At 46.5% G+C, this 16,715-nt stretch overlaps 1 protein-coding gene across 1 annotated transcript; it reads right to left on the bottom strand.

Annotated features, from left to right (window-relative positions):
• Window positions 1-497: 497 nt before the first annotated feature.
• Window positions 498-16,483, bottom strand: LOC144170334 ((3R)-3-hydroxyacyl-CoA dehydrogenase-like). Its single transcript, XM_077700075.1, has 3 exons — window positions 16,151-16,483; window positions 12,379-12,572; window positions 498-984 (listed from the first exon to the last, which is right to left on the bottom strand). The coding sequence occupies exons 1-3, from the start codon at window positions 16,299-16,301 to the stop codon at window positions 583-585; spliced, it is 747 nt and encodes a 248-aa protein (XP_077556201.1). The 5' UTR covers window positions 16,302-16,483; the 3' UTR covers window positions 498-582.
• Window positions 16,484-16,715: the final 232 nt, after the last annotated feature.

The raw sequence follows: 16,715 nt of genomic DNA, 5'->3' as shown, positions 1-16,715 counted from the left end.
ACACAAGCTACGTGTAGCACTGTGATGCTGTACGGTTCTCAACGAAGCGCTAGTGGCATTTTACTGTGGCCTGCCGAAGAAAAGTGGCAATAGCCGTTAGGGCCTTGGAAGGACATTTTATCCCCACCCAGGTGGGCAGGTTGAAGCGCGAGGTCCACCATCCATGCCCCCCCTTTTTTTTAACCGGCAACCGTAGAATGTCACGGTCACTTAAATTAGCTCAGTGGCCGCTTTGTTGAGAACAGTGTAACATATATGCTTCTGCACGCAGCTTGTGAAATAAAGCATGCGTTGCGAAGGCGCCACGGGTAAATCCCTCCCAAGAGAAAATGGTAGCTGGTCCCATCTGGTGTATGTTTAAATTCCCAGCTGGAACTAGCTGGCCCCAGTTGAGACAAGCTAGGACCAGCAGGGCCCAGCTGGGAATTTAACCATAATTACTAGCTGGGACTACCATTTTATCTTGGGCTACCAGAGCATAAAAATAGACATTTGGCGTGAAAGTTGTTCGGACATTTCGGTCAGTTTCTTTTAATCTCAGGGAGATACTAGTGAGCGCTCAGCCGAACTACATACGGACGCTCACATCAGGTAGCCGCCCGTAACTTCGAGGGCGGCGCCGGTCACGTATGAGCTGCTCTGGCAGCAGAGGAAGGCGATAGCCTGGGCCACTTCCTCCGGCTGCGCAGCCCGTCCCAAGGGCGTGCTGGCTAGGATCCCCTGCGTGTTTAGTTGGCCCGCGGCACCGATCATCGGTGTCTGCGTCATCCCCGGAAGGACGGCGTTACAGCGGATGCCGTGCGAGGCCAGCTCCTGCGCCGCCGTCTTGGTAAGGGACACCACAGCGCCCTTGGAGGCTGTGTACGCGCAAGAGTTGGCGAGACCGGTCTTGCTCAGGACGCTGCCAATGTTCACGATGACTCCATCGGGCACGGCCGATTCGATCATAGCTCTGGCGGCAGCCCGTGTCACGAGGAACGTTCCCTGAGGGAAAAGGAAACAATTGCTGACAAAACTGTGCAGCTGTCTCAGGGTTAAAAATCATTACGTCACTATTATGGACGTTGGACGATCCCGCAAACGGTACACTTGCACCCTTAGAGCTGGACTACATAAACGCCCTCCAAACGACACATTACTCGGTCGTACCCAACCTCTTTTGTTTATGCTCTGTTACGTCCCGGTGAATCAGCATAAAACAGACATCGCACGTCTAACCCAAACACCATTCGTTTAGCACGATGCCATTCGACCAGTCATGAAAAGGTTAACGTTCGGTGTTTATCAACACCACTCAGCTACCATTGCCAGAACAGGACGTTGTCACCCTGAAAATATTCACCACTAATCTTTCCGGCCGTTTTTACATCGGTCTGTCGTCTTTATGCTTCATACAGTGTTCTCTGCAACGCAATTCAAGGTTTATTTCACGCAATTACAAGCGCCCTTTAAGTGTAACAGAGATTAAACTTAATCTTTCAGTTCACCTGTTATATCTTCGACGCAACATTGCTCTTTTATGCCTTTTTAAGTGCGAATGCACTTTATAAGCGACCCCAAACCTTCCACCGCCGGCGGCGGCGGCGGCGGCGTCCGCAGTCCTCCTCTCTATATATAAAAAAAAAACAGCATCCGGCGCCAGGTTTCGATCCGAGGACTTTGCGGCCACAGCGCGACGCTCTACCGACTAAGGCACGGACGCGACGCTGATATCAGTGTTAGTAACGCGCCTTATATCTTTAACGCAGTCCTCCTCTCTATATAAAAAAAAACAGCATCCGGCGCCAGGTTTCGATCCGAGGACTTTGCGGCCGCAGCGCGACGCTCTACCGACTAAGCCACGGACGCGACGCTGATATCAGTGTTAGTAACGCGCCTTATATCTTTAACGCATTCAAACTACGTCGTCAGCGGCGTGCGTTGGCGACTCAGCGGCGTTATAGCGGCTTGATAACTGCGTGGTGTACACGTGATACTACAAACCCGATGGAAGAGAAGGCGGCGAGGCGGTGGGCTGCGGGGGCCGAGCGCAAGCGCCGCAAGCGGGCCGACAACCGTGCATTCGCACTTTCACATTCTCCCCCCCGGGGACATGCGGGGGAATTTTTTTAACAAATATGTTTACGATGCAGCACACTCCACACTAGATCTTAAAGTTCCGACTAACATGCCACGTAGGGTAAATAATCAAAATAGCTTTTTCCCGTCAGTATGGTAAAACAGATGCTTTTAAATTATCCGCACTTTCTCTGGCCATAAGATTTTGGAACAACCTTTCGGGGAACATTGCCAGATAGTCTAAGCCCAACGCATTCCGTGACTTTCTTCATGCTAACTTTTTTGTGATGTAATAATCTGTTGTTACTGTTTTATGTGAATTTTGTGTAATCACATTTTTGCATTTTAAGTGTCTGCTTGCTATTGCCTGCGATTTATGTTGGATCTGCGGCATGTTGCCCTTTGTTTGTGCAAGATACAGCACATGTTGTTTGCACTTTACGCTTGACTAGATATGTGTTTACGGCATATTTCGCTATATCAGTTTTTTCTTGAATTGTGTTTCTTCATGCGTGCCTGGAACAAATCTTATTAATTTTACACTTTTCCACATGTAACACCCCTTACTCAAAGGCGTGTCATGGCCTGTAAAGCACCTTAAATAAAAAAAAATTAAACCACGTTGTAACCTTTAAAAATTGCATTGCGGTTAACCTGCTGTAAATATTCGTGGTAATTCAAAAAAAAAAGTTTGTTATGCTTGCCTACAGTGACTCGTATTCCAATAGATACGAAAGGAACTTTTATGGCACAGTAAATTCGCGGCTGCGAGCGTCAACGCGCAATTTGTAAGAAGGAAATCATTTACTCCTCCTAACCAAACAGTAAAGCTACAATGTCACTAGAGTGTCAGTCACAACTTATTAGAGCTTTGACAGGCGGGATAAGTGTTCTGGCAAAATGACTCAGTCGTGCCTCTCGAGCCAGTGTTTGTTGCCTCTCGAGTCAGTGGAGCTGATTTACAAGCCTGAGTTTCATGTTGCAGGAAAAAAATGCCAAGAAAATGCGCACCGCTCGTGAGCTCCTGCCTCGGGGCGACCGCCGGATCCTCGGCTCGCGCAGTGGCTTTAGCAAAAAAAAAAAAAAAAGCTCCGGGGCTGTCGTCAAGCACTACCGCGCATGTAAGGCTTGGAATGATGATGAACACGACGATATCGATGGATATGACGATGAATACTACTAGCACAGTGCAAAGCGACGACAGAACTTGTAAATAAAAAAAGTGGCAGCATCTCCACTCCGTGGATGATGGCGAGGGTGCGGAGTACGGGGACTCGAAATGACATCCAAGTTGCGCCCCGAGTGACATCCGATATGCGCCCAGACCGTCATTCCATTTGAGCCGTGAGTTGCACCTTGATTATTCCCTAAATGAAACTGCAACTCACGGTGTGCGCACGGATGGACGCGGACGGACATTGGGAAGTCCTAAGGTACTCCGCACCGTTACAGGCGAGGGAGTTAAGCAGTTTGACTCTCGGGTACTGGGCGCCTTCAACTTGTCATCACTAGTTTAGTAGGACGTCACCAAACTTGCGGTATTCGAGGTAGGAACATTCAAACAAACATACATGTTGCTCGTTGAATATTGGAGTGTGTGTCTTGTTCGGCAGAGCAGGTGGGCCTTATCCAAATTGACCTTTCAAAAGCATTTGATCGAGTTTCTCATGATTTTCTATTCGCACTATTGGCAGCGGCAATTTTAGGGGATATATTGTTAAAAGGCATTCAGCTTTGTTACAAACAGTGCACCACACAACTGGTCGTCAACATCGTTCTGTCTAAGCCAGGTTCGATTAAGTCGTCTGTTAAACAGGGCTGCACCCCTCACCCTTGTTTGCCTTATACCTCGAACCTCTGTGCCTTAGTATTCAGCAGAGTCGAGGAGTACGGGGTTTTTCCTCACTATCCTGCGAGGTTAAGGTCCTTGCTTACGCGGATGACATTGCTTTTTTTGTGTGTTAATAATAAAAGCGTTCAAGAAGCCCTTAATCTGACCAGGCAGTTTTGTGACGCGTCTGGAGCGACTGTGAATATGGAAAAAAACAAAGGGATTTTGGTTTGGTGAATTGGGTGTGAAACCCTCGTTATTTGCTGACATTACTTGGGATAAGGACGCAGTTGAATACCAAGGTGTACCTTTGCACCAAATACGAAACACCGGGCCGCATTGGTCATTGGAACTCCAAAAAGTCAAGCGAGCCTCGCAGTCATGGATGGGGCGAGAACTTTCTGTGTTTGCGATTGCTCAGGTTTGTAATGTCTTCCTTGTCGCAAAGATTGTTTATGTGCTGCAAGTGCTTCATTGTGCGCGTTCTAAAGTACAAGCTCTACATAAAGCTTTTGTGACATTTGTGTGGGGGTCTCAATGGGAACCTATGCGTAGGGACAATTTGTTTTTTGCATTATTGTCTGGGGGTGCTGGGCTGCCACATTTGTTTGTACACCAGCTTGTATCTCGGTTTTTCTTCTATAAAGTGACGCATCATCCACTTCTGCTAAACGTTATTCAACAGCGAATAAGTTTTCATTTACCGTTTTTGCTTGTCTCCACGGGTGAAGTTACAAGGAAGTATTATCGGGCCTCTATTGTTTTGTATATATATTAATGATCTCGTGAACATTGAAGCTTCAGTTAATTTTGTTATCGACGCTGACGATTCCACTATACTGCTAACCGGACGAAACCCCAGTGATTTGGTTATTAAGGCAAACCAGGTGCTAATCAAGTTAGCATCCTGGAGCGGGGCAAATTCACTTATGATAAATGATACTAAAACAAAGGCCGTTCTTTTCAGGCCTGAAAATCGGAAAATAGACTCGCTAACTGCCTTACAACTTGAAAATTCAGATATTGAAATTGCTCTTGTGGTTAAGTGTCTGGGTGTATTGTTCGAGGAACACATGTCTTGGGGTGCGCAGGTAAAATCTACAGCTGCTAAAATTTCTAGGGTCACGGGTATACTTTGCAAAGTGCAATTTTATTTGCCAAGGAGTGTGAAACTTCTTATTTACAATTCTCTATTTATGTCTGTCTTGAACTACTGCTATCTGGTGTGGGGGACGACTACTGGTTCCAATATAAGTCAACTACACAAAATACAAGAAAAGGCTGTCCGAGTTATCATGAACGCGCAATATGACAGTCATACTGAACCACTTTTTTAAGAACTGAATTTATATCCGCTCCCTGACATTTATAAAAACACACTAAAGAAACGTTTTGAAATCGGAGTTAAAAGAAAAAACGATTTTCTTACAACTACATCCAGGTTGGCCCTAAAGGATAGTATAGGTGACACACGTTTTTGTGAAAACTGGAACGTACCACGCAGCCGAACAAACTACGGGGACCAGATGTTACTCTTTCAACTGCCACACGTACGTAATGAATAACCATTTTATTCTTTGCACCTTTTATCTGGACGTTTGCAGTGCGCGTATTTTTTTCCAAGGATTGTGCTTTTTCGCTCAGCAAATCACCCCATAGGCTATTTCGGACGTTTCTGTTCGATGTTTTTTTGTTTTCATATCTTCTAGTGCCTCCTGCGCATGTTATACATAATTTCTTTTTGCGTTTGACCTGTATTTTTGACACGGCTAATGGAAACTTTACAGTGCGCGTATTTTTTGTTTATTTATGCCTGTGCTCCAAATTACTGTTTTTCCTTCGTGTTTTGACGTGTATTGTGACGAGCGCAGTTGTTCAAGATGTTTTTAATTACTGTTTTCCTTTTCCTCGCTTTTACGTGTATTTTTGTGACAAGTGCAATTTTTCACAGATGTTTTCTACTTGCTAGGTTTTCTTTCAAATTGCATACTGCTTTATTGCTTTTCAAATATTGTTGTCTTGCCTCCTACCAAGTGGACAGGGCAGTGGATGCCTTCAAGCCCGTTTTAGTGGCTTTTTGTTCTTGCCCTCAGCATCTGTATCGCTTGATGTTGAAATAAAGTTTGATTTGATTTGATTTGATTTGATTTGATTTGATTTGATTTGATTTGATTTGATTTGAAGTTACTATGAAACCGCCATGGGGCTTTTTAAAGGAGGTGGTCGACACCTTTCATTTCCTTACTGCGAGGTTTTCCCTCCAATAACTGTTTACCCTTTCCAGGAAGGCTTTGACGAACACTTCATTAGAGAGTCTGTACCCAGTGCCGGTTTATCGCCAGCCTTACATTGGCCACCATAAGGACAGTGTTTTGAAGCGTGTCACACGTATGTGTCTTCCTTCATATGCAAAAACGTTTTTCTTTAAGCTGCATACATCAAAACCCCCAGTGAAAACATGGTTGCACGAGAAAGGAATGTCTATTCCTTGGTCTGACAATTGCCGTTTATGCAATCAACCTGAAACCATTGGTCATTGTTTTGTTTCGTGCCGGGATGCGGTGTTTTTCTGGGATGTGTTGCAACGAACTCTTAAAAAGAACATGGACATTACCCCGTATACAATTCGGTTCTTGCCTTTTAGAGATATTACTGGAGTGCTCCATGATATATTTGTTGTGATGGGAATGTATAGCTTGTGGAAGTGCCGCATGACGGACAGGCACGTGGAACCCTCTCACCCAACGAAGTCCATGTTTCAGACTCAAGCTGCGTTGGTGCGGGGCATTTATGCGGCGCAAAGTGACCCACCAGAATGGCTGCATCTGTTGGACGCGTGCGTCTGCTTGCCGGAGTTCTGACGGACGGCTTATTTTAGCTGCAGTGATGTGCATCTTCTTGGATGACTCATAACTTTTGTAGGCTGTAATAATTAAAGTTTTCCATGCAGTAAAGAGAAAAAAAAAACTCACGGTCGTAGCCAAGTGGGTAAGACGACTGACACTAATTCTGTCTGGTCGACTTGGTGTCACCACAAACCCTTACTGCGACAACTGCGGGTCACCGGAAACCGTGAAGCATTTGCTGCTGGAATGCTCTGCATACGTACACGCAAGATGCAGTCTTGCGCAGAAACTAGAGCGCCTCAGCCCAGGACCAATGACCTTGAAAGTACTTCTTGGTCCATGGCCATCTCCACCAGCTCAACGCAAAGTATGGAGGCGTTGTTCGACTATCTGGACGAGATCGGCGTCACTGCAGTGATTTAGAGTTTAGAAGGCAGACTTTGTCATCCCACTACTCACAAACTGGGTGTCATTTTCTTGTTATTTTTCTGTCTTTTATTTCTTCTCTTTCTTCCTCTTTATTCTGCCCTGTAATCTATGGGGCCTTTTCTTTCCCCCTCCCCCTTCCCCCTCCGAGTAGCATGTCGGTGTCGCAATTCCGGCAAACATCTCGGCATTCTCTTCTAATAAAGAGCCTTCTCTCTCTCTCTCTCTCTCTCTCTCTCTCTCTCTCTCTCTCTCTCTCTCTCTCTCTCTCTCTCTCTCTCTCTCTCTCTCTCTCTCTCTCTCTCTGTCTGGTCTGCCATACACAGGCTAGAATCCTGCCGGTGCCTGTGTGATTTCTTGCGATTGTAAATGCAATGCGCACGGACGCGGACGGACATGGTATGGTCCTAAGGTACTCCGCACCTATAAAATTTCAACCTTGTACAAGTGCGTGGTGATGTTTCCTTCAGTGCTCACGTATAAAGAATTCCTGCAGCTTCGCTATGGTTCAAGCCTTGCGCGACTTAGTGCAAGCTTCGCCAGTTGGGCTAATGGAAGTCTACAATGCCGAGGATGACTTTGCACCCACCACTCGCCGCGAAGAAGACGACGACCTCTTCGATGTATATGACGAGGATTACTAGCACCGCAACTATGCAAATAAACTATGATACTGAAACTTAACTATGTCTCCAGCAATGCTCACCTACGACAGCTTCGCCATTCAAGTCTTGCGCGTGAGCGCAAGCTTCCCTGATTTTTTTACGTATGGTGCTCGAACACCCCTCCCCCTCCCCCCCCCCCTCCCCCCCCAGAAACTTTGTATTTCACTGTACAAAAAAGGGGGGGGATTTATAATTTATAATATAATATAATATAATATAATATAATATAATATAATATAATATAATAAGTATAATATAATATAATATGCTGCTGTTTATAATATATAAACAGCAGCATAAACGCTACCCATTGTGAAGGTTAGACAAAGTTTTTCATTATTTACTGTTTCGTCGTCAACAGCCTATTAATGCGCTTATTTCGTGCGTATTAGACCAAAATAACAAACGTAGCACAATGGTCGGTGTCTTTTCCGATTGAAGCTGCAGTGACGTGGAAACAAAAAAGACGTACCAAGATGCGACAATGAAGGCGGCGCATGTGAAAGCAAGAAACTTGAAGGAAACATTTATTGCCACCTTTTATAAGCAGCATAATCGAACAGAAACCCTACGACGTCTCGTCGAACTAAATATCGCTTTCCTTTCTCGCGCGCTCTCTCAGTTTCGAAGTACTCGTACTAGATGGCACCACGTGTTCAGAAAGGCAGCGCCTCCACGGGCAGCGATGTGCGAGAAGAGAAGGCCGTCTCCTACAGACCGCTCGATGGACTGTTAGTCTGACTCTTGCCGATTGCTTCGAGATATTTTTTTAACAGCAGAGCTGTTTTAGTTTTGAATGCCGCCGTATAGCGTTACCAGAAAACAATACCAAGATAAAAGTTGCCGCAGCTTGGACAGGCTGCAGAGCTGCCGGCGCCTCTCCCTTTGTCGGTGACCCGGCTGCTGCACCCTAGATGAATTTCCGACCTTGCCGCTAAGTTCTTTATGACTGGCAGGCCCGGATCGTTCTGTCCGCGGGCTTTCACATCTTTTCCGAATTGGACCGCGTTAGCAGGCGCTAGACCCCGCGGTAACTGGCTCCGCGAATTCGGCGTCTCGCGTCTGTTGCGCGAACTCGGCATCTGTGCTCCCCACTTCAGGACCGAACGCATGTGTACTGGCGGGAAGAACAGGACGCAAGAGAACACGCCACGTACGCTGGGCAGAGTGTTCTCAAATGTCGAAATGGCGGATGCCGTGCACTCCTCACGAGGCGCACGCTCACGTGCGTTCGGTATTTTTCCTGGTATTTTTTTGTGGTAGCGCTTGACGGTGGATTCACTAACAGCTTTAACAGCTCTGTTGTTAAAAACGCCGAGCGCACATGAGCGAGCAACCCTTGAGGAGCGCCCGGCGTCGGCGAGGCTTGCGATTCGACTTGCGCCACGTGAGGAGCTTGCAAAAACTCAAAGAATTCCAAGCGCCCGTGAACGTGAGCCTCGTGAGGAGCGCCCGCAGCATCCACCATCTCGACCTTCGAGAACACTCTGCCAAGCGTTCGTGGCGTGATCTCTCGCGTGCTGTTCTTCTCGCCAGTTCACGTGCGTTCGCGCCCGAAGTGGGGAGCACAGATGCCGAGTTCGCGCTACAGACGCCGAGTTCGCGAAGCCGGTTGCCGCGGGTTCTAGCGCGTTCTAACGCGGTCCCCTTTGAAAGAGATGTGAAAGTCTGCGGACAAAACGATCCGGGCCAGCCAGTCATTGGGAACTTTCAGAGGCTAGTGCGGAAATCCATGTGAAGTGCAACAGGCGGGTCTCGACTAAGGGAGAGGGGCCGGCAGCCCTGCTGTTTCTCCATCCTTGCACCACTAGTGCAAGCTGCGCCAAGTTTTTCCTTTGAATTGTGGTTATTGTGTATATTATAAAAACGAGAGAGTATAAATGTGGCATAATTTTTGCAGCTACAACTCCCTTGTTGGATGCAGCTGCATCCTTTCGTTTTTGCAAACACTTGAAAACTTTCATTTCTAGATGAATAAGAACAGGAACTATTTCCTGTACGCCTTCCTTACAGGAAATACAGGAAACACAATTAGCGGAGTAAAGGCACTTCATCGCTATAAGGGTATAAATTTGCATCATTGAAAAAAAAACAAAAGATAACTTGAAAAAACTGAAAAAAAAATCCAACGTTTCTTGGTACTCATAGCCATATTTGGCTGTAAAGAACTCCCACTCTAGACAAGAGGTATATGAATGCGAGGCATTAGTAGACAATTCTCTGAATTCCTGTAGATTTGTTTTCTCATTTCATATTGTAAGAACCAACCGAATCTGTATGCCCTAATTAAAAGAACTCAGGTACCCTCGGTTAGGTGCTCACATTTTCCTTCAAATGTGCCTGAGGTCTCCTTGGCTGATTGTAGGGTTTAATGCGCCGACGAAACGCAGGCGATGAGGCGTGCCGTAGTGGAGAGCTCCGTATTAATTTCGACCACCTGGGAATCTTTAACGTACGCCGAAATCTCGTACACACGGGCGTTCTTGCTTTTCGCCTCCATCAGAAAAGCGGCCGCCGCAGCCAGGAATCGAAACCGCGTTTGAGGTTTCCTGTGTTGCGCTGAATAATGGCGACATCTACGACCCATGCCGTCGGTCTAGTTGTTTGGAACTGTCCTGCCTATTTATACTCCACGGTATCCTTCCATGGCCTGGCGGCTAAATCGAGTGACAGGCAAACAGATGGTCAGACATAGAGACAAAAAATTGGCGTTTATGTAGCCCAGGAACGACTGCCGTCTTTCAAATGATGTGCCGCAGCCATAACTTCTCGGAACAGCACTGGTGCCCCCAAGCCTGGAATGCATTTACATATTGAAAAAAAAAAAAAAACTGTGGTTGATTCCTCTGTCATAGGAATCGGTAAAACACGAAAGTGAAATGTGCAGCAAAATCTGCAGCTGAGCATGATTTGCGGGTCGGCGGCTGTCTTGTGGGTGTGCTTGGCGAGCGACGTCCTGCTGGCTTGTCGCTTCGGCAAAAGTGTACTGGCATCATTTCTGTGACGGATATGACGTCAGTGAAATATGGGTGTATCCCAGCTTAAAACACTTTCGCGTTAAATATAAAACCCGAAAACGAACAACCCGAATTATAGCGTACTCTTTAGCAATAAAGGTTGCTTCCCCGCAAGAAGGCCCTGTGTGCAGGGGTGCGCCCTTTACAAACCGCTTGCTTCGTCATACTGGCGTCACTGGCGTCAAGTGGGATATGACGTAAATGAAATCTTCGTGAATCCCGGAATAAAACACTTTCGTGTTAGAAATTCCTCGGAGCACTTGTGCCTGCTTAAGTTCTGTAAAGGCGAAAGGCTCATGTACTTACTGCCCTGGTTATACGTTGTTCGCCCGACGACTGAATTCAAGGTCTTTAACATATAACTTCGTCGATGTCAGAAACAACACCACTAGTTCAGGACAAGCCAAAAACAAGTCTTTAGAAACTAGTTCTTACACCGTGCTCTAGAATTAGCGCTGCCCAAAATGTCCAGTTAAGTTCACCTTCCTTATAGTATGCGAATGCTGTGAAAAGATGTCGAGGGTTGCAATGAGTGCGGATAAGGTTCAAAAACCTGCGCTCAATAGGTGCTGCTCACAGCAACCTTCCCTTCCTCTCCATCGGATGTCAGACGATTCTAATATCCGAGATCTAACATCTGTTAGACATCCGGGATGTCTAACAGATTTTCTGATATATAAACACAGCCACTGTATTCTTCAGAAAAGAGTGATATAGTTCGGGAAGGTTACTCGTAATGCAGTTAAAGATATAAGATTTCATGAAATTCTGAGGGGTGTGAAAAAACAGTTTTTTTTTCATTATCTTCTTAGAAAAGTAAGAAATATCGAAAAAAGATGATCCTGCACAGATCTATACAATACTCGGCATACTCCTCAAGGGGAAAGTTTCAAATGTCTCATCAAACGCGAAAAGTGACCGTGGTTGCTGGTGACTACACGAATGAAACCAAATTACGGCCGCTGTAAAAAAAGTAAATAAAATAAACGTATAAACTTATTTAATTTCGGATGGGATTTGAACCCGGGTCGCCAAGAGCCGCAGCGTAGTGTGGTAATTACAGCCCTAGTTCTGTATCGTGCAAGTATACAACAAGAAATATCTGGATGCGTGCCGCATAGAGATGAACGTGACGGCATCGCAAGCACGATGCAGCAGTGGAGCAGTCTTCGATAATCGCCCGTTTTCGCCTTCAAATCACTAAAAATACTTAGGTGCCGATAATTTTTTCCATTAACACACAAAGAATCTAATTGTTACATTCTGCACTACAAAAGTCCCAGCAAAGCTTCCGCTCTCAAAATCTGCGCACAATTTCACGTCAAGCATTGATTTCAGAAAGCGTTTCCATCACTGCACATTGGTTGCATTACGACAAATTTGCCCGGAGCAGCTGTTTTTTTTTTTTTTCGATGCTATCCTGGGTGAAAAAAAAAATATTTTCTTTTGTTTTTTCAACCGTTTCCGTCTTTAAATGCAATGCGGCATCCTAAGATCATTTCAGTGAGATTTCTTCCTTATATGATGAAGCTTACCTTAAGATTGACTTGGATAACTTTGTCGAAAGCTTCATCGGTAGCGTCGACAATGGGGGACATAGACACTATACCGGCGCTGTTAACCACGATGCTGATAGGCACTGATTCGATCTCCTTAATAGTGGCGAAAAGTTGCTCCACCGACTCTGTGTACCCGACGTCCAACAGTATAGATGTGTGACATGACGGGCCTGAAAAGAAAAAAAAAATAATTTGTTTTTTTTTTCGTTCAAGTTTCTCGTCGTTATCTTTGAAGATGCTGCATCGCTGTATTAGTATAGATGACCGAAATGATGTTTCCTGTTGTGTAAATAATGGGCTGTTTGTAATCAAAGGCGACGAGAGAATGGTATAGGGATCATTAAAACGAGCTGAACATGTGTTGACTCAGATGGTAAACGTTCTGCAAACAACATGTATTTGACTGGAATTCAAAAACATACGAGCAAGATTCCAGGGCAGGGCCACGCTCTTCGCGGTTCTCCCCTTTAGGGCTATAATAGGATGACTAAGCCGACAATTTTAAGGCCCAACCACATGCAGCGTATTTTCGGCGTTTTGACGCATCGGCGTCGCCGGCGCTGACGCGTGCCAGAGCATCGCCACAGTGCCTGGGAATGCGCGTGTTCACGGGCATTCGCCGATGTCTGTTATCGCTATATATCGGCGTCGACGCCGCGTCAGGAGCATCGGAAAGCGGGCAGCATCGCCCGGGTTTCCAGTTCGTCTCGAGGTTTGAATTCCATTCCCCAAAAGACAATGCATTTCTTTTTCTCTCGCGGCATCCGGCTGCCTTAAGACAAATAAATGCAAGCTAATTCTGTTAGAAAGCGCGTATTCCATTAGTGGCTAGCTTCTCTTGCATCAGGGAGATCGGGTATTCACGCGATAGCTTTCTATGCATTAAATGAGGAAGATATACGGTCGCATCGCTTGTTCTGTTACCATGACGGGGCTCGTCCGCAAGGTATACGTGCGTGACAAACGAGCGTTATCAGCACCACAATTATGGTGGCGCATTTCATTCCATTCGTGGCTAGCGAGCTTTTCATGAGACAAATAAAGGATCCCTGGCTACATCGCTTGTATTACTAGCACGATTGCCTCATCTGAAGATCAGTGCGTGAGAATGAAGCGTTATCACGGCCAAAATTACTCAAACGCGGCCAAACCTAGGCCCACTGGACGACATTCGTTGACGACCTAGTTTGGTATACTAAATTCTAGTTTCTTTCTCCGTCCGCCGGGCCTCAAGTTTCAATGCATGGCGGCGGACCAATCCGTTGCCCGTGACTGTGTCCCCGCCATAGGCATCCACTCCCTCTGGAAAGCTAGGGTAGATTATTGGTTTGGGCGAGTTGGTACATCGCGAAGTGTCGAAGCGCAGCACAAGGCGAAAGACAGAAGACGACACCCCGAGCGCTCTGTGTCGTTTTCTGTCCCTCGTCTTGGGCTGCGCTTCGACTCCTCGCTTTAGGGTAGATGCCGTGGAGCGCGCCCTCCACACAAAGCCCGCACGGCGGTATTTTCTGCGGAAAGTATCGGATTGACGGTTATCACACTGCGAACCCCAGGCTCTGACCGGGATTTGCGAAGAGCGCTCGTCCAAGGCAGTCATGCGCTGATGCGATATAGATCAAATGTAGAGAGGCGCAGACCCGGAAACCATGCAAAATGTCCAGAGCTTAACAGGTCAGCGCACCGTTGCATTATTATATCAATCGCTCCTTTGGTTGCATACAGAAGAGGTCGGTGCAGGCTGATGAGTCTTATAAAATTCATATCGTAATGTCAGCTTTTAGGGGCAAAGGCCATTAGGGGCTGGGGTTGTTGGCGTATCCTGTCGTCGTCGCTGTAGTCGTCATCTCATGTAGCCACGGCACTAAAACACTTGGAAACTCGCTTACGCCTTGCGCTAGAACGTAACACTTACTGAAAAAAACACCGGGACACTCGTTTACACCTCGGGCTAGAGAGCTTCGTGATTCGAAGACAAGAGACTTTTACAGCAAAGCTGTATACCTCTACCCCCCAACGGTTTCATCTCCGTGGACAAAAACGCCAAGGCGCCAAGAATACACTTATACACTGCATGCTTTGCCCCCCCACAGGTTTCACGTTAGTGGAGATTGCCCAGGATTTTTTTTGTTATTGTTGTTATTGCCCTTCAGAGACAGTCTAAGCTCCACGGAATAATGCCTACTCTGTAGTACCCTTTATTTATGTTCATTGCTATCTCACTACAAAAGAAAATGCAATAGATCATGTCTACTAAACTACTACAGTTAAACCTGGATGAAACGAATCTCTATGTAACGAATTCCTGGATTTAACAAAGTTTTTCATTTCCCCGTTTCCACCTCCATTGAAGGCCACGTATTTGCGACCTCTATGTAACGAAGGAGTTGCGACGGGAAACCTTGAGGTAACGAATCGGCTACGCTGATTAGTCAGTGTTTCTTGCACTTTTTCTGAAAAATCGGCTGGCGAAATGCACTAATTTAGCGAATTTCGCCCGCACCGCAATCTCCCGTGCGTTTCCACGTGTGAGCGCGGTGCCGGATTGGTGCTTGGCCTGCCTGTCGGCGTGTAGTCACGCGTCTCCACTGATATGTGTGGTGTTTGTTGGTCGGTGATCAGTTCTGCTGCCAGAAAACTAAAAGTTTCGTCTTTTCAATACAAGCTCGCAATTTTAGTTTCCGTCTCCGCCGGCGAGAAAGAAGAACGTCACCGCCCGGTACACTGTACCGACTAGCATCCCCTCAACAATGTTGAGTGCGGAAAAGAGCACCAAGTTCGCGGAAAGGCGCCCTTTCGGCATAAGTTTGGTTCTTGAAACGCGTTAGCGCACCGAAAAGTATCAAAAAGCAGAAGTGATAGCTTAAGTTACGTTTGTGAATACGGTGGCCGTGTAGTAGCAAATCCCGCAGCTTTTCACTGCGAAATATATCAAGGGCGAGTTCAGAATCACTGATGTCTAGTATATTGGCTTCGTTTCTGCTTCATTCACGCGAGCTTTAACTCAAAACCTGCATGTAAAGAAAACATGACTGGAACGAAAAAATGCAAATTTTCGTCAACTTCGATATATCGAGGTTTAAGGGAGGAGGAATGCCTTTAATGATGAGGAGAAGTCGGCCTGGCAGCGAGCTTGGCTTGCTACTCCACATGAATATGAGAGGTGCAAAAGTGAAAGGAAGCGATGAAACAAAAACTCATACAGACAGCACACGCACAGTATATGTATACAAGCTATGCTACAAGTTGGTGTTAAAAAACCGAAATAGTCAACCGGTTAGGTTATTGGCTTCTGTTTTGAAGGTCGGTGGTAGGAATCTAGGCAGAACCTCCTGAATTTTTTTCGCGACAAAGGTTTGCATGGCTCCTTGTTTTACCGGGATGTGTGTCGGTTCCATGTCTTCCAATCCACAAGGGAACTTCGACTCAAACCTCAGCAGCAAGGCAGCGCGGAACTTTGCTTCACGCCTTGAATTCATGAGGCTGTCGGTACACACCTTGAAGGTGTAAACGCACAACGTCCGTTTTTTTTTTTTTTTGTCATGTTTAACGGTGATGACTTGAAATGCATTTCGCGGCACTTCAAATTTGACCCGCAAGCATTCTTAGCAATGAATAACGAAGGGCAAATTTGTTTTGTCCTAATGGAAAATAGGGTACTGATAACTGCAGTGAAACAATCGAAAATCACCTGCAGGCGTACTTCCTGAGCGTAAAATAACCAGAATATTATTTTTTTAGAACAACCCACCTGGCAGTGACCGGGCCACTTCTGTCGCGCCGTCCAGGTTGATGTCAGCGACCACTATTTTGGCGCCCAGAGCGGCCAGGGCGTGGCAGGTGGCCTTGCCGATACCGCTCGCACCGCCCGTCACCACAGCTAAACGACCGCTCAGAGACATGATGCACGAAACTGCTTGCTCGTACGCCCGCCGTTCTAGCCAGCCTTCGCAAACAAAGCTGGATCCAGACGCGCAGCCAGGCGTGCCTAAAATGGTGGCAGGGAACCGTATACTATCGAACAACACCTCGTCAGGGGTGGCCTGACGCACCCGATAAGTTTTACGCTGCACGTGGTACTGCGTGCTATCAGAAGACGCTGAAGGTCCGGACTTGATATGCGCACTTGATAAGTTCGAGGAATTCGAACCTATGCACGTGATCGGACAACAAACAAGCTACAGATATTCTGATAATTGTTGCCCCGCTCTTGCGACGCCTGTTTGGTTTATCAACTTTTCGTTCCCCTGGTATCGATGAAGGAGCACGAATGTCCGGACACGTTTTAGGTGCGGAGTACCTTAGGACCGCACAAA

This window comes from Haemaphysalis longicornis, unplaced genomic scaffold, assembly GCF_048455015.1.
Source record: "Haemaphysalis longicornis isolate Haplotype H1 unplaced genomic scaffold, Haemaphysalis longicornis Haplotype H1 scaffold_2, whole genome shotgun sequence".
NCBI classification, from domain to species: Eukaryota; Metazoa; Arthropoda; class Arachnida; order Ixodida; family Ixodidae; genus Haemaphysalis; species Haemaphysalis longicornis.
This window is presented reverse-complemented; position numbering and strand designations above follow the sequence as displayed.

Bases quoted from the DNA above. Each gene is read 5' to 3' on its own strand.
- LOC144170334 (XM_077700075.1), bottom strand. From the start codon at position 16,301: ATGTCTCTGAGCGGTCGTTTAGCTGTGGTGACGGGCGGTGCGAGCGGT. The intron at 12,573-16,150 runs GTGGGTTGTTCT...TTTTCTTTTCAG, and splicing joins AGTGGCCCGGTCACTGCCAG to GCCCGTCATGTCACACATCT. The intron at 985-12,378 runs GTAAGCTTCATC...CTTTTCCCTCAG, and splicing joins TTATCCAAGTCAATCTTAAG to GGAACGTTCCTCGTGACACG.